The 27073-nt window shown below is 42.6% G+C and overlaps 2 protein-coding genes across 6 annotated transcripts in view; both read right to left on the bottom strand.

Moving 5' to 3' along the window:
* The window catches only part of Phlpp2 (PH domain and leucine rich repeat protein phosphatase 2), a 66677-nt gene extending 61048 nt beyond the window's left edge, over positions 1 to 5629 (bottom strand). For all 3 annotated transcript variants that reach the window (XM_008834958.3, XM_029564430.1, XM_029564431.1), the window contains exon 1: positions 5491 to 5629. In XM_008834958.3, coding sequence (XP_008833180.1) covers positions 5491 to 5589 — 99 coding nt within the window. In that variant the 5' untranslated portion in view covers positions 5590 to 5629. The remainder of the gene's footprint in view (positions 1 to 5490) is intronic.
* A 4682-nt stretch (positions 5630 to 10311) lies between these two features.
* Ap1g1 (adaptor related protein complex 1 subunit gamma 1) overlaps positions 10312 to 27073 on the bottom strand; it is a 99574-nt gene continuing 82812 nt past the window's right edge. For 2 of the 3 annotated variants that reach the window (XM_008834957.1, XM_008834954.2), the window contains 4 exons: positions 20110 to 20217; positions 19824 to 19984; positions 15664 to 15762; positions 10312 to 14437 (listed from right to left, as the gene is read on the bottom strand). In XM_008834957.1, the coding sequence (XP_008833179.1) occupies positions 14336 to 14437; positions 15664 to 15762; positions 19824 to 19984; positions 20110 to 20217 (470 nt within the window). In that variant the 3' untranslated portion in view covers positions 10312 to 14335. The remainder of the gene's footprint in view (positions 14438 to 15663; positions 15763 to 19823; positions 19985 to 20109; positions 20218 to 27073) is intronic. The other variant, XM_008834955.3, reaches the window with a different exon arrangement.

The raw sequence follows: 27073 nt of genomic DNA, 5'->3' as shown, positions 1-27073 counted from the left end.
GGGACTAAAGGTATACACCACTATGCCCAGCCAATATTGGCACAATCTTACAATATAAATATTCTTCCCATTCTTGACATGCTTATAAAAAATTACTGTTGTTTTACCAAAGTATGTGAAATTCACACATATACTATTAAATCAAGCTATCTTAAAGCAGAAAACAACTGTTAAGAGTCAATATAAAAAGTTTCCAGCCAGGAGGAGGTAGGGCACACCTATAATCTCAGCCCTCTGAACAGGAATAGGTAGTTTGAGGGCAGCCTGGCCTATATAAAGGAGTTCTAAGTCAGCCTGAGCTACATATTGAGATTGTTTCAAAACACAAACAAAAATCAAACAACAAATCATTTCATAAAGTGAACACTGGCTTGTTGTTTTCATGGTGGACCATTTCTGCTCTTTAACAAAAAAGAAACGTCTTCTGACAATTATACCAACATACTGTTGGCTGCATTTCCCATTGACCTTTACTGTTTCCATCATCTCTAACCATCTCCATCTCTCCAACCACTTGAACTATTCCACAATCCTGCTTCTTTGAAACATCCTTCTCCACCTTCTCTACATGTTGCTGAGTTGCTCCCCAAAGCCCTCTCAGATGTCAGGCTTGCCACAGAGCCTTCCATAGCTCCCACCCCCTACCTACCTAGCACTAACTCCACTATACTCAACAGAGGTCTTCACCTAGAATACACTTAAAATGTTCAGGTATGGCAGAGGATTTTAATCACTTCTTCAATTTCTCCCTCTACCAGTGAGAGCCCATGAGAATGCTTTCAATACAGAATGTCAGAGAGAGGGAGGCAGAACAGTTGACATCACAGCAATTGATACCCAATCTGCACTTTGGCTTAATCACACAGCTATGGTAAGAAACTGAGTAAACTTCAAAAAACTTTTTTCAATTTTTGAGGCAAACCATGTAATTTTCACCTACAAGTAAAAAGAAGTAAACAAAACACATTTACTAATATTCCTCATAACAGAAATACATATAAACAAATATTAAATAATTGAGGGTAACTGTAACACTTAAAAATAAAATAAGCCAGGCATGGTGGTACATGCCTGTAATCCCAGATATTGAAGAGTGTGAGGCAAGAGGATCAAGTTCAATAACAGCCCAGGGTATATCAAATAAATAAATAAATAAATAGTAAAAACAAAAGAAGGAAAAATTAGCAGGTATTCCCAATGCAAAAAATTTAAAACAAGGATAAGAATGTCCTTGCTATTTAAGTTTAGGATAGCACATGTAAATTGACTTTAAAAAAACAAAACAACAACAAAACAGTGCTAGGAATTGGACCCAGGTCTTAACATACTGGTAAGCACTCTGCAACTTAGCGACACCTTCAGCTCTAAATCAAACGTTCTGCAGTTCTTCCAGATCTTAGTGTAACTAGCCCAAACCATGAAGAATAAATCCTTGCTACAAGTGGAAATGAGGTCTCTCTTCCCACCAATTACACTCTTTCTCAAAGCTGCATCTCCGCTTAAGCATCTCAGAATGAATGAAGGGCTTTCAAGCGTTCATTTCAAAAACACCAAAGGCTGTCATATTTGTACCACTAAGTAATTGTAAATACTGAATAGTTAGTTACTGGCTAATTTTTAATAATCCTTATTTTTAATCTTCGATAAAGATGAATGGGTCCCTCTGGTCAATAGTCTGTGTACTAGAGTAACATTTACACAAAGAGGCTCTGCATTCTGCACTGACTGAAGTGGAGAAAAAAACTAGTCAGATACTATGCCACACAATCACCAAAAGGCTTTTTTGTGTGTGTGAGTGTACTGCCTGCATGTATGTAAGCATACCTATGTCGTGCAATGCCCACAGAGGCCACAAGAGGACATCAGACCCTCTGGAACTGGAGTTATAGATAGCTGTTAACCCCCATGTGGGTACTAGAAACTGAACCCAGGTCCTCTACAAGAGCAGCCAGTACTCTTAACCACTGAGCCACCTCTCTAGCCCCCTCAAAAGGGTTTTATTTTTATTTTTTTAGACAGGGTCTCCCATAGCCCCTGGAACTCACACTATGTAAACCAGGTTGGCCTGGATCTCACAGAGATCCACCTGCCTCTGCCTTTTAAAGGCTAAAGGAGTGAATCGCCGCAGCAAGCATCATAAGGCTTTTTAAAGTCAAGAGTGGTGGTACAGGCCTGTAAGATCAGCACTCAGGAGGCTGAAGCAGAAAAATTGCCATAAATTTGAGACCAGTTAGGGTTACATAATGAGACCTGCCTCAAAAATACTAGTTAAACTAATTAAATAATGATCCACTGAACCTCACAATTTAGGAAAGTTTCAGAAAGACCCCAGAAGTATTATAACATGGTTCACAAATATTTTTCTTCCAAACGTTGATTCTTTGTTTCTAACAGGGTCTCATGTAGCCCCAATTGGCCCCAAACTCACTAGTTCAACTCTTCCCTTCTTGACTCCATCTCCCAAGTGCTGAAATTACAGATGCATGCCACTCCATCTTCTGGAGAGTTTTACAGTCATTTGTAAATGTGTACATATATTCTCTTAAGACTACAAATTCCTGGAGCTGGAGAGATGGCTCAGTGGTTAAAAGTACTGGAGAGGACCCGGGTTCAGTTCCCAGCACCCACAGGTGGCTAACAACCATCCCGAACTCTATCTAGTTCCAGGGGATATGGCCCCCTCTTCTGAATTCCACAGGCATTGCATGACACTGACACACATACGTTCATGCAGGTGATACTCATACACATAAAATTTTTAAAAAAATTTTTAAAGACTATAAATTCTTTAAATTGTGTTATCAAAACAAATATGTTTGTTGGTCATCATTTACCTCAAGATTTGTTTCCTACTTATATGCTACACTCTACCCTGTGAAGAAAATCTGCTGAGGTGTTAGAGAACTCCAGAAGATCCGGTTCATCTGTACCTCGTCAATGGGCATTTAAAAGGCCCAGACAATAAGCAAAGCAAAGCCTTAGAGCAACAACCTAGGTAGTCTGTTTAGCTCTTACTGGCCACTGCTAACTTACCTAGGGCTTCCTTCTCAGGAATGTCCTGCTCCACTGCCTACCACACAAGGAACTGCTCGTAAAGGACTTCTTAGCTGCCAGTACTGCAGGTGATACTGTCCTCTGAGCAGTTTTCAGCTGTTGACAATCAACATTCTGACTTGCTAGACTGAAGACATTTACTTTCTCCCTTTCATAAACACTATTATTACAAACATCTAAAAGTGAACACAACTACACTTACCACATCAAACAAGTGTACAAAGGCTAAGATTTAAGATTTAAAGAAATTTCTATGAAGTCAAACTTTTTAGAGCCATGAATGGAGTACCCCACTGCTTGAGTTTTACACTCCTAATTATAATAATAAAGATGAGAGCTATGATCAGTTCAAGGCAGCAAACTAGTAAATACCCACATACATAAACTTCAAGGCTCACATGGTCAAATGGCAAATCTCCATCCTTAATGAGCTCTATTAGAATGTGGTGGAATGCCTTAAGGCAGGAGATGTTTCTACATTCAAATGTTAAATCAATAATGGCTTTTCTCTGGGAATATCACATTATAGCTTTTTTTTGAGACAGGGTCTCTCCGTAGCCCCAGCTGGCCTGGAGCTCACTATGTAGGCCTACCTCAAACTCACAGAGATCCACCTGCCTCTAGCTCCCAAGTGCTGGGATCAAAGGCGTGTGCTGCCATGCCAGGTACTTTATGGAATAATTTTAAGGACTGAGGAGGAGTGTGATGACAGGGAAAGGAAGAAAATTTCAGCTCAGTAAAAATCTTTTGGAGGCCAGGTGTTCTTTCCAGTACGGTCTTCTTAAGTATTCTTGTCAGGCGGTGCTCAGCTACTCACAAGAACGTCAGTATGTGGAACATACAAACCATGTTCTCCATGACCCTTCCCTGTATTTGTATAGGTAAGAGTGCTTAGCACTAAGCAGGAAAATGAGGGACAGAGAGGCCTTAGAGACAGCCTCTCACATCAAGAGCTCCGTACTAGAATCATAATCAATCACTGGAATCTTTCTAATGATCCCTAATTGGGAACTTGGGGGAAACAGTGGAAGACAGGCTCCAATAAAGGTCTTCATTTCATTCTCACAATTTACCACCTTGCCAGGCATGGTGGGCAGGCCTTTAGTCCCAGCACCTGGGAGGCAGAGGCAGATCGCACTCTGTGAGTTCAAGGTCAGTCTAGTCTACATAGTGAGTTCCAGGCCAGCTGGAGCTACAGGAAGATGCTGTCTCAAAAAGACCAAAAAAGAAAAAAAAAAGACTAAAAGGTAAGAGAAATACGTTTTTCATTTTACAGTGTACAGGTTTCATTCGTTCACTAACCATCAAATCCATTTTCTGACATTTGTGATGTCTTACCAATACTCTTAAGAACAAGAAACTATCACTCAACAATCTCAATGCTTTTTTTTTTTTTTTAACATGCATTTTCAACAGTTTGCAAACCTATTTTTAAAACACACTGAATCTCAATCCTCTTTCCCCTCCGGCAAGTTTTAAATCCTTCTAGAACTCTGGAAGAATTCCATTGCACCTCCTTTACATATTGGACATACAGAAAATTTTCTCTGCAAGTGTTTCAGAGGATATTGGAGAACTCCACCCATTAACCATCTCCGTGTCCGCTCTCCACCGACTGCACTCCTGCATTGATACTTGTCACCATCACCTTAAAGGCTCCATTCCCCCTCTGCCTGCATCTGTTTTCCTATGCTCCTACTCCCCTAATTCCTGCCCAAAGCCCCTCTAGCTGCCTGTTGCATAACGGCTCCCCCATTCCCGTCTCCCCGGATGGATTCCCGCGAGCAGGTAAGTCCCCCTGCGGGCCCGGTCTACTCCCCGCTGCAACCCGCCCCGCGGGTTCGCGGGAATCGGCTCCTCCCGGGATTCTCCCCGGAGCCGGGCGGGCGGCGTCGCGCGTCTCGGAGCCGGGCGCCGGGTCTGAACTTGGGTAGCAAGCCCAGAGGGCAGAGCGCGCCCGCACCAGCCGGCGCAGCCTACGGCGCCAGGCCAATCGCGGCCGCCATCCTCCCACTGGGGTGATGTCTTCAGGTGTCCGCCGACTGCCTCGCGTACTCGGCAGCTCAGCTCCCGCCCTTCCAGCCGGCTCCCAAGCCAGGGCAGGGCCCAGCGAGGCCGAGACGGTCCCGGGGGGTGCGGAAGCCGGTGGGCGGCGGCTGCCCGAAGACGTGGGCCTGCCGGGCGGGTGGCGCGCGGCCAGGGATGGGCAGCGCCGGGGACCGAGGAGGCCGAGGCCTGGGTGGGGCGCGTACCGAGGCCTCCCGCAGGCCCGCGGGGCCCCGAGCCCGGAGCCGGGCGGCCGAGTGAAGAAACCGGCCGACCGACGCAGGCGCGGGCAAGGGGCGCCGGCCGCCTTGGGCAGCGCGCGGCAAGGGCGGCCTCGGCCCGCCCGCTCGCTCCCTCCCCACCCGCTCGGCCACCCACCCGCCGCCTCACCTTCAGGACCCGGATCCCTCCGGGCCGGCGACACGCCGACGCCTCGGGCGGCTCCGGAGGCTCCAGCGAGCCCGCGAGCCCCGGCTCCACCTCCCCCATTGGCAGCTGAGGCTTCTCAGGGACGCCCGGCCGGCGCGACGGCGCGCGAACCTCTGAGGCGCGCGCGAGCAGCCAAGAGGCTCCGCCCCCAGGCCACGGCTCCGCCCCTCGGCCCGACGCCCCGCCCTCCGAGGCCCGCGGCCCCGCCCCGGGTCCCCGCTGGACTTGCGTAGCTAAGGTTGGCAAGGCTGGCCGGGCGGAGCGGCACCCTGGCTGCGGGCAGCGCCGAGCAGAGCTGAGCTGAGCTGAGCGGGCGGAACCGGCCACCGCCCAGGGTTTGGACGACTGGGGCGCCGGGAGGGCGACTCGCAGTTATTCCCGCCCTCAAAGGAGCAGCAGGAGGAAGAGGCGGGTGGGGCCTGCATCTGTCACTTGAGGCTGCACTCTGCCCTTTGCTGAAGGTGGCTCCAAGAACCTCTCTCTCCAAAGATGATTCCCGCTCCAAAACTGGCCAGTCACCCCGACTCGCAAAGCCTGTGAACAAACTGTTGCAAATACCTTAAGAAGGTCCTTTATAGCTGGGCGTGGTGGCACACGCCTTTAATCCCAGCACTTGGGAGGCAGAGGCAGGTGGATCTCTGTGAGTTCAAGGCCAGCCTGGTCTACATAGTGAGTTCCAGGACAGCTGGGGCTACAGGGAGACCCTGTCTCAAAACAAAAGGTCCTTTACTTAGATGGCTCGACCTTCTTCAGCAAATTTCAGCCGACCTCATGTACACAAGCGTCATTTTCTTTCCAGCCACATTTCAATTTCCTTTTCGTGTAGCAAAATATCAGAATTCTGTTGCCCTCAAGCAGTCTCATGACTTGTAAGTCATTTTATTATTTAGGAAGGCTTCATTTGCCCCCACCCCCAAAATTAACGTTTAACTTTAAATTATGTGTCCGTGTGAGTTATATGCACTTGAGTACAGGTGCCCATAGAGGCACTGGATCCCTTGGGGCTGGTGTTATCGGCAGTTGTAACTGGGTTACAACTGTAACTGGGTGCTGGGAATCAAATTCAGGTCCTCTACAAAAATAGTATGTACTCTTAACCTCTGAGTCATCTCTCCAACACAAAAAAGTTAGCATCTCTTTTAGTTCCTAGAGTAATAATTGTGTGATCAATGGGCCAAATTAAATCTGCCTCATTCCAAATTTCAGCTGCACTTGTACAAATTACTTGATCTAAATCTTTGGTTCTTTCCATTTTTTTCAAACAGGGTCTCATGTAGCCCAAGCTGGCCTCCAGTTCACTATAGTGCCAAGCTTGGTGTTGAACTTCATATTCTCCTACCTTCACTGCCCAATTGCTGTGGTTGCAGATGTGCACTGCCATGCCCAGCTTCCTTTGATTCTTGAGGAATGAAACAGATGTTAAAGTTACCAAGTTGTAGTGAACAATGCAGAAAGAGAGCCTACCTCATCTTAGAGATTCATAGTAGCCATTATAATTCTGAAATTCCAGATTTGAGATTCACTAAACATCCCAAAAGCACTAGCATTGATTGCTTCTAAATTTTTCCAGGAACTTTCTAGATCTCTGTATTCTTAGGGCTTCTCTCTTATACACGTATTGAGTCTTCAAGCAACTTGTAAGGAATTTAAGAGCGAAATGACATCTTGAATAATTGGCAAGGTTAAATCTATCTGTTGCTTCAGTTTGACTAGTCTATGTCTGGAATTTTTTAATTGTAGACTTAAAACCAGAGTTTCAGATCTAACAGGGCCTATTTGTTAATCTGGAGATATTTCACATGCCAAGACAAAATTTAGTTCTCAAAGGTTCTGCCCCATACTATTTTTTTTTCTTTTTTAAAATAAGGTCAGGGGCCAGGCACACCTTTAACCTATGAGTTCAAGGCTAGTCTAGTCTGTATAGTGAGACCCTGTCTCAAAATAAATAAAAGGTCACTATTTTGTCTTCATATAAATTTCTTTCATCTATCACAATCACAATCTCCAGTAATCTTCATTTCCTGGTCTCATTTAAATACATTAAATTTGATTTCACTCTCCAAGTCTGATACAGGGTTTTTGTTTTTGTTTTTTTAAGCTCTTAAAAAGTTTGCTTCCTGGGCTCTTCCTTCCACTGTGAAATTTACTTTCAAGAAAGCTACCTGATGCAGTTGGATTTCCATTTCCTAGTTTCCTGGGCAATTTCTCAGAAGCACTGGTGGGACAGGCATCAATATGGAGTCAGAGGACCAAGGGCAGGCAAGCAGCCGTAAGGAGTGAGGAAAAAGGAAAAGGAAGCTGGGAATGTTTCCAAAAGCTTGTTTCCTGAGGTATTCCAGATTACCTTTCCCAGATTTCATGCGATTCATCACAAGAAAAGATCTTGTCCCAAGGCTAGCCTGCGTTCATGCCAGGTAACAGCACTTCTATATGGATGGTTATCTTTTTATATATATTTTTTATTCTATGTGTATGAGTGTATTGTCTGCATGTATGTGAGTGCACCCGTGCCATGCAATGTCATGGAGGTCAGAAGAGAGCTTTGGATTCCCCTGGAACTGGAGCTAAGGACAGTTCGTAGCTGCCATGTGGGTGCTGGGAATCAAACCCAGGTCCTCTGCAAGAGCAGTCAGTGCTCTTAACCACTAAGCCATCTCTCCAGCCCCTGGATGGTTATCTTTTTAATTATTGGGATTAATATACTGTAGCATCAATCCAAAATAAAGCCTATGCTAAAAGTATCTGCTACTTTAAACTGGTAATAATAGTTCGTCTTTTAAAAGAAACAATACCCTTGAGTTGGGGATTTAGCTCAATAGTAGAGTGCTTGCCTAACAAGCTCAAGACCCTGGGTTCGGGCCTCAGCTCCGGAAAAAAAAAAAAAAAGACAAAATAACAAAAAAGTAAATAAAAAAAAAAATACCCAAAGGGCGCTGGTCCAAATGCTTCATGGGATCAGTTTATATTGCAGCTACCTTTAAAGTTCCCTATGATTTCAAATCTGGTTCAGTAACAATAACCAGTTGTTTTCTTTTCCAAATCACGTACTGCCATTAACACAGTACCGTATTTCAAAGGTCACATATTTGTGCTCTCCCCCAGTTCAAAGCAATGTGTATCATGTATGCCAACAGTTATGTAACTATAATTTCTGGAAATGGCAAACAGCTGAGACTAACCCTAAAAATGAATTCCTCTGGGATATGTGTGTGTGTGTGGGTACACAGCACCCAAACATCATCTGCCCTCACTGCCAGTTCATCATTACTTGGCTCACTCTAAGGCAGAGTCCTTAGGATCCCTCCTCTCCCTGTCTTTTCTAATGAGACTCTACACACTCTACCTCCCTAGCACACTGTGGAGAAGGAAAGCCAGTATCTATTGGACTCTGGTAGAGGAGCCAAGACATTTCTCTCCACTTACTTATATCTAGTTCTCATTCATTCAGTGGTCACAAGGTCATCCTCATGCCTGAATCAATTGTCATTCTACCACAGAATACACAGCTTTAAATATTTCTTATTCTGGTTCCAGACAGCATTTACCTGACTTCAAAGTTTGAAGGCATTTTTTCCATGCACATTTCTCTTTTTTTCTTTTGCAATGGGTGAGCCCAGGGCTTCATACATGCTAGGCAAGCACTCTACTACTGAGCTACCCCTCCAGTCCATTGAACAAACATTTTTGTTTTTCACATATAGAGAGACAGCTGATCTGGGGGAGAGCCATAGCATGAAAAGCCTTTAAAGTGATTAAAATTAAAATGGTAATTCTGGATTAAGTTCAAATCTGAGCACTATTCATGTCATTATTAAGTAAATGTCCAGTATGTTTACTGGCTACATTTTTCTATTGTAGCTTTTATACATTCAAATTACATGTAGATGTACATGCCAGTTTAATAACAGAAACAGATGAATTTTAAGCTATGTAGAAGGCAAGTTTATAGAAATGTTGCTTATCAAACAGTGCCAAAGAGCACTTCTGCATAAACTAGAGAACTGCCAAGGCCTACACCCTTCCCTTTTCAATCTAGAAACTGTCACATCTGCTCCTTTCTTGACTAAGGGACTGTCAGGGATCATTAAAGTCAACAGAAAGCCTAAAGCTTTCAGCTTCTGACAAAGAATTCATATGAGGGCTGGGAAGAGAGCTTGCCATGCAAGCATGAGTTCCCACATAAAAAGCCGGGTGTAGTGGCACAACTGTAATCCCTGCACTTCGGACATTTAGACAGGTGGCCTTGCTGGCCAGACAGCACAGCCTAATCAGTGAACCCCAGGTCTCGACGAGACACCCTTGTCTCAAATAACAAGGCAAATGGCTCACGCACACACAGACACACACACATACAGCGCCAATTCATGAGTTCATGCAAAATAAGCCATGAAATTTGGCTGGTTAGGCCTTTATCAAATTCTAGATATACTCAATTCACACACACACACACACACACACACACACACACACACACACAAACAGCTTACAATTACACGACTGCCTTAATACACATTTCGCCTTGGTGACTTCATTGCCTTGAGAATTCATCTATGTAGAGAAAATAAACAGGAAAGTAACTGTATTACAGTTAATACATCTACTTGCTCTTAAGACTCTCACTATCTGTAACATCTGCAAGTTGTCTTGACATGCTCAGTTTCTTCTCTGGGTGAGGTTTCTATATAAAAGGAACAGGAACCAGTTAAGTTTAGCTCAAAGCTCTGGAATAAGAATTCATCCATGGCTTCTAATCCACACGTAAGAAGGCAGGCAGCGAATTTGAAATCATTGAGTATTGACTTTTTATTATTAGTCACTGTTCATAATTTGTTTCAACCAAAAGACAATACACACAGCAGAATTCTAATGCATCCCATGTAAATGTTTACATCCATTTTATTCCTCACTCGCCTCTAAGACTTATTTCATTTTAAATTTTTTTACATCTCAAAAATATGTCTGCAATAATTAGAACTTCATTAGCTGTCCCACTTGGAAACAGCCTTTTAATAATTTTACAGTAAAGAAGATGTGATGGGGCTTAATGAAAATGTAACACAACATTGTATAAGAAAAAGGAGTTTACAGGAACACAGTGGGGTTTCACGAAGGAAAGAGTTCAGAAGCTCTTTCCCAGGTGGTCCCCAAATAAAAACAAAAACAAAACACACAAAGCGCAAATGCAGGTTCTTGGGGGAAAGGAAAAGTCTCCAAGGCTCCATCTGGAAGCCAGAATCATGAAGCAACTGCTGGGCTGCTTCAAGCTGCTTCAGCGTTTTCTTAAGTGTTCAGGTTCTGGGAACGGAACCTTGTCCGTGGGACCCACTCACTGCCACTACTTGAAAATGTTTTGCACTTCCAGCTCCATAAGCAGCCCCACCCTCCCAAGCCAAAGCTGGTCAGAAGTGTTTTAAACTCAGGTTTTTCTGAGCAATTCTCTCTTCAGTGATCCTCCCCACACCCAAACTGATGAACACACAGACATATACAACCCTCCCAACCACAAAGTTTGTGAAGATGCATTTTTCTGCTCTCCAACTCTCAGTTTAGGACACTGTGGTTAAAGTACATTCACTGGGGAAAAAAAATACACATTCAAATTCCGTCTTTCCCCTAGTTCTTATAACCCAAATATATTCTAATGTAGAAGACAACGAAAGTGAACCTCAAAGGCAGTATTTCCCAACTCCAACTTTTTCTAGGACATAGAAATGGAAAACGTGTTGTATAGTAGATGGAAATGTTCAAACTATTAGTGCTGGACAAGTTGTAAAAGACTATTTTCATTTATGAGGGAGACAAACACAGGGTAAGAACCACACCTTTAACTGAGCAAAAAGGATCTCTGAAATGTTCAACAGAGGAATGTTTCTGTAAGTGAAAAAAAAAAAAAGATCTTAAAATTACCAGATGATCACAGAACACAGCAAAACCTTCCACGGCTACCTAAACCACCTCAGGGCAACAGCACCAAAGCATGTGGGGGAAACTTAGGAAAGAGCACCCTTCCTACAGTTTTCTGAGATTACTTCGATGAATTCTTCAGATGACTCTGGATGGGAAGGAAGGATGGTATAAAAACTACTCGAAGAGGACAATAATGAGGTACATGTGCATGAAACTGTCAGTCAGTGGGGCTCACTGCTTATCACCTTGTTTATTCAAAAGTCCCAGAAATCACTTTCTTCACAATGGCTCTGAGGTTGTCAAATCCATCCAAATCTGCTTCCCCTTGAAGGGTGACACGAGGGAAAGGAATTACTGAAATGTGCAGGCATTCACAGAAATGAAGAGATTCCCCTTTTAGCTGCAAGGCCAAGTGAGAGGAGAACTAATTGCTGATCCTAGAAACTAAGAAGGCACGCTGAAGCTTTCAAAGATCCAATCACGTGACACAGTCTTCATCCCATCCGTGTCCTAGGCAGTTATCTAGCTGCTAGTTCTTCAGAATGGTGCTCAAGTTCAGTCTCTGATATCAATTCATACTCTACACAGCACCCTTTGTGTTAAGGCCATGATATTTTTATTCCTTCTCCACAAAGTCATGGATGATCATGAACTCTACCTCAAAACTCTGACCACACAGGCAGATGCTTTGTTTGCAGAGTAGATTCTTCCCAGCTCCATCAGCTAGCACTGTCTTTTAGCTTGGTCTTGAGCAGATTTCTTCAGTTACAATTCAGTTCAACCCAAAACAAAAACAAACACCTGAGCTGGTTAGCTACAAATGTAAGGGAGAAAAGAAAGCCTCCACACAAAGAGGAATGTTAAGACAAATTCTATTCAAGAAATCCACCAATATAACAGTAATCCTATCGTGTTTCACAGCATTAAATATCTATCCAATGAAATCCGTCTGCAAGAAACTCTTAAAGGCTATTTTTCATTGCACAGGCAGAACAGTTGTCTGAAGTATGCACTAGTTCACACTTGCTTTACTGAAAACAGGAAATAATATCCTGTGCTTAACTCAGCCAACCATTTACCCAGTAGACTAAGTTTCAGCAGATCTTGCTCTTCTAAGACCGGTAAGACCAGAAACTTTCTCTTTTGGAGCCTTTAGTTCAACTCCAGTTTGTCAAATGTTAGGAATAGTCTAGCATCTGATACAGAGCTAGGTTTGACAAGACACTGAAGATCTTAAATAAAGGCTTGGTGAAATGGAATAGGGAGGAGATTTGTATCAAGGTTTAAAATTGAAGCCGAAGTAGCCATTATACTGTACAATACAGTAACAACTGCAAAACTTTTACATGCAAGGTGGGCCTCACTTCTTCTTTCTCCTGCAGTATGTTAGACACAGTGCCTGTATATCTGAACGTACACAGTACATTCAACATGTGCCACAGGACAGTCACCATCACCTCATTCCAGCAAGTCAACATTAAAGTTTGGTAATACCAGGGTCCTCTCTAAAAAGCATTCGGCACTCTTAATATTTTATAAAAAGCTCAAATCTTTAATGCAATCATGAGATTGATTTCTTTCAGGAGACCAATTTCTCGGGCTCAGGAAAAGATAGTTCTACCTTATGATGACCATAAGATGTCCTCTAACATAGGGGGCAAGGAAGCTACAAGGCTTCGTTTCAACATCATAAAGTACAATGTAGGAAAGATTTCTTTAACCGTGTGGTCTTTATTTCAGTGCCAGTGTTACAGATACAACACAATGTTCCAGTTAGAAGAAGGAATTCAAACGGAATGCCAAGGTCCAAGCCAGGCTCAGGAAATTAAAAGGGAGGTTTGGAGAAATGAATAAGATGACACCAATATGCCCCAGGACGAGTATGGTTCTGCCGTCCTATGGATAAAGGTGTTTTGTCAAGGAGTCCTTACGATTTGTGGACTCCTCTTTCTACCCCTTTACCACAACTCAAACAGGCAACTGACAGGTTTGGAAGAAACACTGTGATGGGACCAGGGTCATTAATAACTATTCATGTATCTTTTAGAAGGTGTCCACTTTGCACTTCAAGGGGAACTGATTTTGAAAATCATGGAGAGAGTTCATAACTACAGCTAAAGAATGGAGGGGAAGGGGAGCTGGAAGAGCCTTGGAAGTTTCTAGTACAAATAGAGCACCATATCCTTCATGCCAAACCTCAGCAAAAGCTCTTTTTAACTGCATCTGTCCAGTGTTTACAAATAACCTCTCAAGGTCTGACCAGTTTTTAGTAACAAACATACATACACGTGTGTCTGTGTGTATACAGCAATGCACAGAAAAGGCTACCAGGAGCCTAATGCCTCTTTCAAACATTGGGAGAACCAGCAGAAAAAGGCAGGGTTCCCTAATGTCCATTGTTACATTTCCATTCCAAATGCCAGATGTAAAAAGCGCTTTAAGATGGTAACCCAGCTAGTGAGGAATCAACACCCCACCTTGCCTAGTCCACAGAGATACAACAGTAGAGAGAAGGGGCCACTCTTTGCTGCAGAGACAGAGTGAGTGTTTTCTTGTCAAGAATTCCAGTCCTCTCCTCCAGACCAGCTGCTTATTGCCTCAGGGGCCCAGGGAATGTTGGTTCTGGCTGCAAACGTGGGAGGGGTGAAGTGCGGAAGAGGGAGAAGAGGAGGAAGAGTGCAAAGTAGCCTCCAGAAGCAGCCAGCCTCAACAGCAGAAGAGAGGACATTAGTCTTTAACAATGCTTCAAGGTCAGCAATAACTTCAGGAAAATCCTCCTCAGCAGCTCTCTTCAGCTCCTCATGCCCATGGTACAGTTGGGGGGACTTGCCAGCAATCACAACCTCCTTCCCAGAATTCCTTTGATTGAGTGGGTAAGAATGAGAATGGTGCTGGACTCTCATTGCCAGGACTGAGGGGGAAAGTTGTTCACTTCTGCTAGATCTTGCATTGCTGAGCCCTTGTGATTATATGTGAGCTTGATCCGCATTCGCAGCTGTTGCTGTAAAGAAAAAGAGAATCCCAAATTAATGCACTGAATCAAAATCTCCTGTGCTCCCCAGTCTAGAAATAGCCTGGCTTTTTTTTTTTTTGAGACAGGGTCTTGCTGCCTTGACCAGATTGGCCCCAAACCCCTTGGCTCAGGTCATCTCAGATCTCAAGCTCCTGGGAGCTAGAAGTACAGGCACAGCTATCATGTCTAGGTCCATGGAGAGATTTTCAATATTAAAGGGTCAACAAAGTACATCAAAGTAAAGTTGTCTCTTAAAAATGAGACACAGGTAAAGCCATCTATTACTCTAGTTTTGCAGGAGGAGCCAGAGCCAACACCACGCCATCAAGGAGAGGACAACACCTCCACAACACGTGGACCCTAGAAGAGCCTCCAGAGGATGGATGGCAAGGCACAATGGGGGAGAAGGCAAAAAGATCTCTAGAAATAGGAGGTAAACACAGTCTTGTGCTCTGTATTTAGGTAAAATGCTGCTTTGTTTACAGATCCTACAACAAATATGAACAACAAAACTTTTTTATTCCCAAGGCATAAAAGAAAAGTTAATTCACAGGTATCAGCAGTTTTAAGTACATTTTACTTTATGGGGCAGGTGCTAAATATTAAGAAAAGTTTTACACCAAGTATCAGATTATGAAAAAAACTTATGTTTGTGCTAATGACATGATCAAAATACAATGAAGAACAGAGAAAAGACAACGAGTTTCAGTAGGAAATTACACTGGTCTCTGAGGAGCTACCAGAGCTTACAAGGTAAGAAATTGAACCATTTTTAAAAACTCTCTGAAAAATAGTTAATGATCTAGTAAAAACCAGCTTTTTTTGTTTGTTTGTTTGTTTGTTTCTAAAGCTATTTTTCATTTGACTGCTTCACTTAAAATGTTTCTGGTTTTAATGTCCATACTTACTAATTACAGCATTAAACGGGGACTTTTAACAAATAATTTTACCTCAGATTTAACTTTTGTGAAATCTTCAAAACAACACCTTTAATCCTCAAAGGAGAAAGTTTTTAGTTGCATTTTACAAAGGTGTCACTAGGACATTTGATATCCCTGGACTCAATTTATCTCTACAAAAGAAGAATGAAGTTGATTGGACCAGGCATTTTCCTAGCTCTCCTCTCTAGCTATGAGTCAGAGAAACAACAGCAAAGGTTTATTTCAGAAGGAGCTGAAACCTTGCACAGACACGGCTTCAAATGTGCTACTCACCTTCTGTGGGTTCAGAACTTTAATGACTTGTGTGATGGTCCCCGTATTAAATGCTGGGACAACGCTGCTGCTAGGAGACAGGAGCTGCAGCTGGAATGTCTGCATGGGAACAAAGGGCACCCTTCAGAAAGTGACAGGCAGTGTGCTAGGTCAGAGACATCAACAAATGAAAAGTCAAATACCTAGCAGATGGATCAAGTAGCAAGTTTTCTTAAGTTCTGCCCAAGGTTTGTTTTCCAGATACCACCAATTCATGAAACATGGGTTGAAGGCCTCTCATCAAATTTGTAGAAACCCAGAGTTACCAATCGTGAAAACTTGCAAGGAACCACTTTCCCCTTTCTGGCAGAAGTTTTTAGCCTATCACTTTCCAATTCTTGTTCTGGCAACTTTGCTTAATAGTAACTGATCAACTATCCAAGTAAAGACTAGGTGCTTTTATGTAAGACCTAAAACAAAGTCAGAAAGAAACCAAGAGAAAAGCTTTCCAAACACAGTAAACCAATGTACTAAGCCTTTATGCCTCTGTGGAATCTGAAGATGACTAGGCCCCAGACTTGAACTTTAGTTTTCTGAAGCCTGAAAAATGTGGAACATGTGTGTGAAGGACTCCCCTTACATGAGAAGTGAAGAAAAGGCTTGGAGGAGCCAGCTTGTTAATATGTAAGTGGAACACATTCGGGATTGCTCCATGAACAAGCCATGGCCCTAACAGAAAAAGCATGCAGAGAACCAGCCTACAGAGCAAATGACCAACATAAACTACACACTGTAAATTATTGAGTGTGGATAGCTTTTAACTGTTTGCAGATATGAAACATGGAAGTGACAGTAACAAGCTAGGTAACATACTGTACTAAGAAGCTATGCTATAAACTAGGGTGGTGGCACACACCTTTAATCCCAGCACTTGGGAGGCAGAGGCAGGCGGATCTCTTTGAGTTCAAGGCCAGCCTGGTCCACATAGTGAGTTCCAGGATAGCTGGGGCTACAGAGAGACCCTGTCTCAAAAAAAAAAGACCAAAAAAAAAAAAGCCTTTCCTGAGAGACAGAGAGAGAGACATCTTCTATAAGGTCAAATATTACAAAAGGTCATCAAGATGAATTACATAGCAAAAATGTCATTTGTTATTAATATAGTTCATTAAATTTAAGATACTATCAATTGTAATTCACATCATTGTTTTATGTACTACTAGGAAAGAAAAAGGCTGCCCATTAAACTATGGTAAGATATCAAGTTTGTTTTCCTATAGCATGGGGGATCAATCAGGACCTTGTGCATATTAGACAAATGCTCCTCCACTGAGCCACATCCTCAGTCCTAAGTATCTAATTCAAAAGCACTTCAATTTCAGAGACATAAAAAAAATTAAAAATTAAAATTAAATCCTGCCAGGCATGGTGGCACACGCCTTTAATCCCAGCACTTAGGAGGCAGAAGCAGGCAGGTCTCTGTGAGTTCAAGGCCAGCCTGGTCTACAATAGTGAGTTCCAGGACAGCTGGAGCTACAGGGAGACCCTGTCTCAAAAAGACAAAAAAAATAAAATAAAATAAAAAATAAAAATTAAAGCTGGGCATGGTGGTGCACACCTTTAATCCCAGCACTCGGATGGCAAAAGGCAGTCAGATCTCTGTGAGTTCAAGGCCAGTGTGGTCTACATAGTGAGTTCCAGGACAGCTGGAGCTACAGGGAGACCCTGCCTCAAAAAATGACAAGGGGGTGGGAGATGATAGAAAATGACACAGTAGAATCTATGAAATATGACCTTTTCAAGTTTGAGATACAGCCCAACATCAGAAACAATACCACACTCCAAATGGCAAAGATGATGCTATCAGGCCAGCAACACAGGGCAGTCTACAAAATCCTAAGGTGCAGCAACTGACATTTCCTGAGCACTGAACATGTAAGAAAATGCTACCAGCAGAGTCTGGCACAAGAAGCTCATTTACATTTCAAAGTGACCCAAGGAAGTGGCCACTATTATCACTACTCTCCTTGCAAATGAAGAACATTGGCCAGAGATTAACTGACTTACTTCATGTAATATAACTAGTATTAGAATCAAAAAAGAACAGCTCTAGAATTTATTAGTGCTTCAAAACTACTTTACATCACTGCTTTTAAGGTGTCAACATTATTCTGGCTCCAAAAATCATAAGCAACGTTTAAAAAAAAAAATCAGCAGTAACCACAATAAAACATTTTCAGTCACCAAATACATGCATGAATGCCACACTGCACATGTCACAGAAAGATTAAGCTAGCTTAGTCTAAGCCAGTGGTTGGCAAAGTATGGCCCAACACCCGTTTTCGTAAATAACATTTTATTGGGACAGGACCATGTTCACTCACTTATGTACTGTCTACAGCTGTTTCTGCATTACAACATGACAACAGAACTGAGTAGCAACAGAGAACATACAGCTTAAAATAAGTACTGTTTTGCTGGGTGTGGTGGCGCACGCCTTTAATCCCAGCACTTGGGAGGCAGAGGCAGGCGGATTTCTGTGAGTTCAAGGCCAGCCTGGTCTACATAGTGAACTCCAGGACAGCTGGGGCTACAGGGAGACCCTGTCTCAAAAAGACCAAAAAAAAAAAAAATTTACTATCTTTTTACAGAAAAAAACCTTTGCACTCCGTATTCAAAAAGAAGCACAGCCAGATGTGGTAGCACAAACCTTTAATCCCAGCACTTAATAAACAGAAGCAGGTAGATCTCTGTGAGTTCAAGTCCAGCCTGGTCTATGTATCAAATTTCAGGCTATCCAAGGCTAAATGGTGAGGCTCCTCTCTCAAAAAAACAAAACAAAACCAAGAACATAAATACTCCTTAAATGAATATTTGGTATAAACAAAGCTTCAATTTACAAGACAGCAATCATATCAATAGTAAATTGTAGGTTAATGAAGGAGGAATGTTTCACTCAGGTATTAAGAGACACAAAATTTTAATTCTGGGGTAGACAAGATGGCTCAGTGGGTAAAGGCACTTGCTGCCAAACCATATGACCTAAATTCAATCCTCAGAACCACATAAAGAGGAGAAACTACTCCACAAAGGTATCCTCTGACCTCCATGGCATACAGGCCTCCTTCCCCCATAATAACGCCCCCCCGCACACACACAGACTTTTCAGTGTTTGGCAACAGGGTTTTGGCCTGGAACTCACTATGTAGACCAGGTTGGCCTCAAACTCACAGAGATCTGCCTGCCTCTGCCTCCCGAATGCTGGGACTAAAGGTGTATGCCACTACACCTGGCCACAATTTAAAAAAAAAAAAATTATTTATTATTTTTATTTTATGTGTATGCATGTATTGCCTGCATGTAGGTAAGTGCACCTGTGTGCACCTCCTTTGAAACAAGGAGACCCTGTCTCAAAAAGACCAAAAAAAAAAAAAGTTCATAGATAACTAAAGTATGACTTGGAGGCTGGAAAGATGGCCCAATGGTTAAAAACGCTTGCTGATCTTACAGAGGTCCACATGGTAGAAGAAAACCAACTCCTGAAAGTTGTCCTCTCACATCTCCACTCCCATGCTGTGACACATGTACAACCACGAACACACCATTAAAAACAGCACTGCATGGGGATGGAAAGATGGCTCATCAGTTAAGAGCATTGGCTACTCTTACAGAGGACCTGGGTTTTCAGCACCCACATGACACCCTAACTCTTAGTTCCAGAGGATCTGATGCCCTCTTCTGACCTATATGGGTATTGTACACATGGTACATTTACATACATGTAAGCAAAACACCCATATACATAAAATAAACATTTTTAAGAACTTTTTTTTTTTTCCGGTCTTTTTGAGACAGGGTCTCCCTGTAGCCCCAGCTGTCCTGGAACTCACTATGTAGACCAGGGTGGCCTTGAACTCAGAGATCCGCCTGCCTCTGTCTCCTGAGTGATGGGATTAAAGGCATGCGTCAACACGCCTGGCAGAACTTTTTTAAAAAGAGTAGCTGTAAGTAAAAATCACTCACTAAAAATGACATGCTTCAATGAAACCTCATGATTTTTAACACTTAGCTTAAGTAAATATGAAAAATTAATCTCTAAACACTAAAAATATATTCTTCACCAAATACATGAAACAAAGCTAATTTTTAATCAAAGAAAAAGGGGAAGGAAGAGATTTTAGTACCTTTGGTACTGCAGCTTGGAAAACAAAGTCCGTCATGTCTAGTTCTGTGCTGTTAGAGGCCTGTATCGTTATCACCGTTACACTGGGGTTGGTGTTTGATCGTTCGAAGGTGAACTCTATCTTCAAGCCGTTCTTGTTGTATGCTGTGATGGAGGGGATGCCTAGGAAAGCACAGAAGATCAGTCTTATTGTAGTCAGCTAATGTGTAAAGGATTATTACTTCCTTTCCTCAATAAGCACCACTCATTGCTCAGTGCTCCAGGTGATGATGGAACAGTAACTGTACCTGGGGTGATGTCATTGAAGAGAGGCTGTGACGAAAGTCCATCCAACAAGAAGGGGGGCTGGGATAACTGTGGCACTGAAGCAGGGGCAGGAGCAGCAGCTGGAGCACCTAGAGAGAAAACATTCCAGTGGAGAGTCAACCTCAGGCAGCATGACAACCTCAAGGGAAGGCAGGAGATCTACGGTCTCAGGTTAAGGAAAGGATTCCTAAACAACATGCAGAAAATGCTGACCAAATGGGAAAGAATGAAAAGTTCAGACATTTTAACTTCTTTTTATTAAAAATTACTCTTTAAGAGAGAGAGAGAGAGACAGACAGACAGACAGACAGAGATCTCAAGCTAGGGAAAATGTCTGCTATATAACAACAAATGGCTAAATATTCTGAGTTACACATTATCGTATACAAATAAGAAAAAGATGGTCCAACTAAATTTGTTAAGACATGGGGCTGGAGAGATGGTTCAGAGGTTTAGAGCACTGGTTGCTCTTGCAGAGGACCCAGGTTTGATTCCCAGAACCTATATAACAGACAGCTAACAACGACCAGTAACTCCAGTCCCAGGGGATCCAACACCCTCTTCTGACTTCCATAGGCATTGCACTTACATACATTCAGGCAATGCACTCAAACACACAAAATAAAAATATTTTTTTTTAATGTGGTAAGACAAATGAACAAGCCATTCATTGAAAAGGGAATCTTATAAAAACAATGCTCAGCAGGGCATGGTGGCACATGCCTTTAATCCCAGCACTTGGGAGGTAGAGGCAGACAGCTCTGTGAGATCAAGAGGCCAGCCTGGTCTACATAGCAAGTTCCAGGCCAGCTGGGGCTACAGGGAGACCCTGTCTCAAACCCTGTCTCAAAAACATTGAGCATGTGGGCTTCTTGTTTTGTTTTACTTTGAGACAGGGTGTATCCCAAGCTGACCTCAAACCCAGTCCATGGCTCAGGATGACCTTGAACTCCTGATCTTCCTGCTTCCACCCCCAAGTGCTGGGATTACACCATCACATGGAGTTTACGCAGTGCTAGGGATGAAATTCAGAACTTCCTACATGCTACGCAAGTATTCTATTAACTGACGTATGGCCCCATCCCTGCCTCTGCATACCTTTTAATGCAGACAAGCAGAGTTTTATAGTTGTTTGGGGCTTTTTGAGACCAGGTTTAAACAGCTCAGAATGGCCTTGACTCTCTTTCTTGATCCTCATGCTTCTTCCCAAATGCTGGGACTACAGGCATGCTCAACCAAGCCAAGCTCAAGCATGTGGTCTTTTAAACTTTGCTGTAAGAATGTGAACTCCACCAACCAAACTAGAGAACTTGACAGAAACAGAGTTAAACATCAATAACCTGAAGCTAAGTTCCCTCAACTTTGACACTGCTGAAATTTTAGGCTAGGAAATTCTTTGCTATATTGTGCATTCTAAGATGTCTAGCAGTACCCTGACTTCTAAACACTACCCTGCCCCCAGCTGAGACCCACTGCCCTTCTTAGAATTACTTTTAATTCTTGCACACATATACAAGGAGACAAGTACAAAAAGTATTCACAGTAAGATCATTTCAAACAGTGAATTACTGAAAAGAACCAAAAATATCTATCTTTGCATAACGCATAAATGGTGCTCTACTGATAACGTAAAATATTAAACATATACAACAGTATAGATATGGGCCCAATTAGAAATGTAATTATAAAAGGGATCTCCATGCTCTGCCCACTCCACACAGACCTGAACCACTCTCAACTTTTGTCCAAGAAGCTTCTTTCTGAAGTGGGCAGCAGTCAGTGAAGAGATGCACAAACAGCAGAAGTGATGAGTAACAGGCCAAGTGCTCAGCCCTAAACAGGACACTGTGTTAATCCTACACTACCAAGGCTCAGAAACAAGGAGGAGGAGGAGGAGGAGGCAGAAAGCATGGAAGAGGGGGAGAATGGGGAGGTGTGCTGTGAAATACTGTCTTGTAATGACATGACTACTACCATCTAACTCACAGCACTGGCAGTGAGCTACATAAGACCTACACAAGATCAAGTGAGGCAAAATTCCAGCATAGGTGGTGTACCGGTTAGGGTTTGTCAACTTGACACAAACCAGAAACACCTTGGGCAACTGAGGAATTGCCTCCAACAGACAGGTTAGTTTTTGTCAACCTGACACAAACTAGAGACACTCTGAAAGTGGGTGCCTGTGGCCATGTTCATGGGAACATGGGGTTATATCCATGACTGCTGACTGATGTGAGAGGGCCCAGTCCACTGTGGTTGGCACCATCCCTGGGCAGGGAGCCTAGGCTATATAAGAAAGGTAGCTGAGCAAGCCAGGGGAAGAGGGCCAGGGGAAGCAAGCCAGTGAAGAGCTTTCCTCCAAGAGCTCCCTGCTTTAGCTCCTGCCCTGGCTTCCTGTGATGACAGAATATAAAGTACAATGAAATAAACCCTTTCCTCCCAAAGTTGATTTTGGCCAGTGTTTTATCACAGCAACAGAAAAGCAGATTCTGACATGGGGTAAATGATCTCAGGCCCCCATCCTGCACTGAACATCACTGGCAGTAGATGATTGTTAGGGAGGGGAAATCATTCTTTTTTGAGAATGTGGCCACTGGCAGACTTCCCATGCTCTATCTAGTTCTATGGCCCCACAGCCATATACAAGTGGGCAGTAGTAACTGAACTTTGTGGGCTATTTTTTTTTTTTATTGACTTAGCAGAAGGGCGTATTGGGGAGGACATGGGAGGGGGAAGAAAGGGCAAATAAAATGGGAGGTAGATATAATCATAGTTCATTGTATACATGTAAAAAAATTCTCAAGAGAAAATTTAAAAAATTTCTAAGAATTACAAATTATTTGTAGATTACTCACTCTCTAGAAGAAGTACACACTGACGACACCATGTAAAGATTGGGAAATGGATACTATGCTGAGATGTCTGGGAATGGCAAACACAATGTTCAACACTGCTGAAGAGTAGCCAGCAGGTGCCTCTGCAATCAACAGAAAATGGTGCTTGGGGGCGGGGGAGGGTGGAATGTCTGCCTACTCCTGGGTTTAATTCCCAGCATTAAAAGAAACCTTTTTTATAAAAACAGGAAATGTGCTGAGGAGGAAAACACAGGAAGTATCAATCCTCAACATTTTATTTTACAAGCTAGAAGAGCTAGGCAGCTATTGAATTTCATAGATGCTAAATATTACATAATACAAACTGAACATACACCTTTGAATGGGAAATATGGAATAGGGTGGGGAGTTTTCAAAAATATCACGCATCACCATTTTCATTTGCTCCTCTGACAAGAACATGCTGAGGATCACACACAAAAGGTTAGGTGTGGATCGTGGCTGTGCACCAGAGAGATAAAGACTCCACATAAAGACACAGGAAAATCAACAAGATAAAGAGAATACACTTTACATTTTAAAAGGTTCCAACCATTTACAAATTTAAATGAAAATACACCATTTTAAAAAGAATTGAAAGAGCCAAGTATAGTGGCAGATGACTGTAACTTCAGGGCTTAGAAGACAAGGCCACCAGGGCTTGGACTCCAGTCCTGCCAGGGAGGACTCCAGAGCAAGCTCTTGTCTGGAGGAATACACACACACACACACACACATGCAAAATTAAAATAAAGAATAAAGGGTATAATAATTCAGCAGTAAATCATATGCTTATTACTTAATTCAACTCCCAGCATGCTCCCTCTCCCAAAAAAGAATTGATACAATGAAATGAGTAATGGGCTACCTCTTATTGAGGGAAAAAAAAAAAAAAAAAAAGATAAGTAACCAGTACTAATGCTGGGCTCAGGAATTCAAGTTGTACTGAATGTATTAGAATAGGGAATTAAGAATTTAAGAATTGTATTGAATGTAATAGAATTAAGAAACTAAGAATCAAAAAAGAACTCTAGCAAAAGTATGTAAACAAATCCAAAGTGTGTACATTAAAGATAAGAGCATCACTTAGTAGCCCTAGAATGTAACCTAGCAACCTGAGTGTAACTGTGTGATACGCCAAATGACGTAAGCAACTGATAAACATATGTTCGCCAAGTCATGCATAAGGACTATAAAAACCCAGAGGAAGATCAGTTCGGGGGCGCACATATGAGCTGAACTCCTGTCAGCTGTGCAGCCCCATCTTCTGACTGATCCCGTCTCTGGGCCGTGAGAAAAAGAGGAACTTCACATCGCGAACATCCGAACCTGACTCAACCACCAAGCTGAGCCAAGACTACCGTCACTCAGGCATTGGCCCTAGGACTGGTACTCTTATCTGCCATTGTGTTATGTGTGAAATTTGTTTATGATTCCCCAAATAAATGCATCGAAAGACACTGGCTCTAGAAATATTTATCCTCCCTCGCATAACGACGTGATGCTCAACTAAGCCTTAATAACTCCACTCACGGCAAAGTTTATCCTCACCTACACAGCAAACTTAAGGCCAGCCTGGGCTACCTGAGATCCTTTCAAAACATAGTTAACAATCCTCCCACCTCCCCAAAAAGGAACACAAGAAAAACATCCAACATACTGAGCTAAGGATTCAGCAAGCAGAAGAGTTCAATCCCCATCACCAAATAGATCCAATACAGTAAAAGGTGGCAAGGTAAATACAGGTGTTGAAAAAAGCACAAGAAGCAAAGAAATGCAACGAATATGCAGTCAAGCAGAGGTCAAAGAGGAACCCAAAGAAAGACTTCAATGTCATTCTCTTGTATATCTAATGTAATGCTGCTGCTGATTCCCATTTTTAAAGCTATCATAGAACTATGTGTAGAAAATCAAAGTCCAGGGGCTGGAGAGATGGCTCAGCGGTTAATAACACTTGCTGTTCTTCCAAAGGACCCGGGTTCGATTCCCAGCACCCACATGGCAGCTAACAATCATCCATAACTCCAATTCCAGGGGATCCAACACCCTCTTATGATCTCTGTGGGGCATCTGCACACACATGGTGCACTTACAAACATGCAGGCAAAACACTCATACATAAAATAAAAATAATGAATACTTAAAAAACAAAAAGAAAGGAAAAGGAAATCAGAGTCTAGCTTAACTCCCTCAAGTTTGAATTTTTCTCTTGATAAGTAGTTTGGGGAACAACAAAAATCTGCTGCTCAAAACTTAAAAGTACATGCTATGTTGGGCTGGAGAGATGGCTCAGCAGTTAAGAGCACTGGCTACTCTTGCAGAGGATCGGGTCTAGTTCCCAGTACCCACACAGTGGCTAACAATCACCTGTAACTCCAGTTCCAGGTATCCTCTGTTCTGGCCTCCAGGGGCTCTAGGCACATACATGGTATTCACACATATAGGCAGGCAAATACTCATACACATAAAATAAAAAAAAAAAAATTAAATTTAAAAAACTAGGGCCAGGCATGGTGGAGCACACCTTTAATCCTAGCACTCGGGAGGCAGAGACAAATGAATCTCTTTCAGACCAGCCTGGTGGTCTACATAGCAAGTTCTGGGCAAGCTGAGGCCACAGGGAGACCCTGTCTCAGAAATAAAAATAAAAGAATAAAAATACTGTAACTATTTTCAAATTTCAACTTATTTAAATTACTGTATAATGGGGCTTACCCGTAAGATTACAAAGTCCGTAACTAAACATTTTTAACCTTGAGCTAGAAATACACTCAGTGATAAAGTCCTTGCTAGCATGTGTGAGGCCCTAGGTTCAATTCCCACCACTACAAATTATTACCTTAGAAAAAGAAAATGGGAAAACATGTTTAGAATACATTGTAACTAAGGGGAAAAAAATCTAGGCTTCTAATATGTTATTGCTTCATTTTTCTTGTTGTTGTTGTTGTTTTGGTTTTTTTGTCTTTTTGAGACAGGGTCTCCCTGTAGCCCTAGCTGGCCTGGATTCGCTATGGAGACCAAGCTGGCTTCGAACTCATAGAGATCCACCTGCCTCTGCCTACCAAGTGCTTGTTTTTACACTAAAAGAAAAGCAAAGTGAGAAAAAAATTCAAAATGAAATATTAAGACCTCATAATAAATGAGCTGAGGATACACAAAAAGTAATGCTCAAAAAGGAAATTCCAAGGCTGAGGAGATGGCTTGGTCAGTAAAGTGTTTCCCACATAAGCATGAGGGCCTGACGTTCAATCCCCAACACCCACAAAGAAAGCCAAGTACTGGTGGCAGGGGGCCTATAATCTTAGAGCTGGGGAGATAGATAGAGAACCCCTGGAGCTCAGTGCCCAGCTAGTCTTTTCCAAGTTGGTGATCTCCAGTCTCAGTGAGAGACCCTGTTTCAAAAAATAAGATGGAGAGTGATAGAGGAAGACACGCATGCATATGGGTGATTCATCTATAATACAAATATGTAGTTAAGTATTAAGCATTCTCTCTGAGTAGAAAAAAAAAAATCATACAACCTATCTTTTACCTATTAGGGCTTTTTATGAGAGAAAGGGGGGTAGTAAGTCTCCTTGCAGCTCCAGCTAGCCTGCAACTCACTCTGCAGACTAGATTAGCCTTGAACCACAGAGATCCACCAGCCTCTGCCTCCTGAGTGCTAGGATCAAAGGTGTGTGCCACCATGCCCAGCAGCTATTACAGCTTTTAAAAAACACTACTATAAACAGAATGCAGTGGCGTACACCTTTAGTCCCAACACTTGGGAGGCAGAGGCAGGTGGATCTCTGTGAGTTCAAGACCAGCCTGGTCTGCATAAATGAGTTCCAGGTCAGCTGAGGCTAAAGAGAGACTATCTCAAAAAGACCAAAGAAAAAAAACAATACCATCAGGGTTTGAGAGCTGGCTCAGCAATTAAGAGCACTGGTTGCTCTTGCAGAGGACCTGGGTTCAGTTTCCAGTGTCCATATGATGATTAACGACCATCTACAATTCCAGTTCCAGGGGTTCCAATGCCCTCTTCTAGCCTCCATGGGCATTGCATGACATGGGTATACTTACATACATGCAG

Source organism: Nannospalax galili, unplaced genomic scaffold (assembly GCF_000622305.1).
Source record: "Nannospalax galili isolate Female #2095 unplaced genomic scaffold, S.galili_v1.0 scaffold56, whole genome shotgun sequence".
Lineage (NCBI taxonomy): Eukaryota > Metazoa > Chordata > Mammalia > Rodentia > Spalacidae > Nannospalax > Nannospalax galili.
The sequence above is the reverse complement of the archived record's forward strand: the minus strand, read 5'-3'. Positions and strand labels throughout refer to the sequence as shown.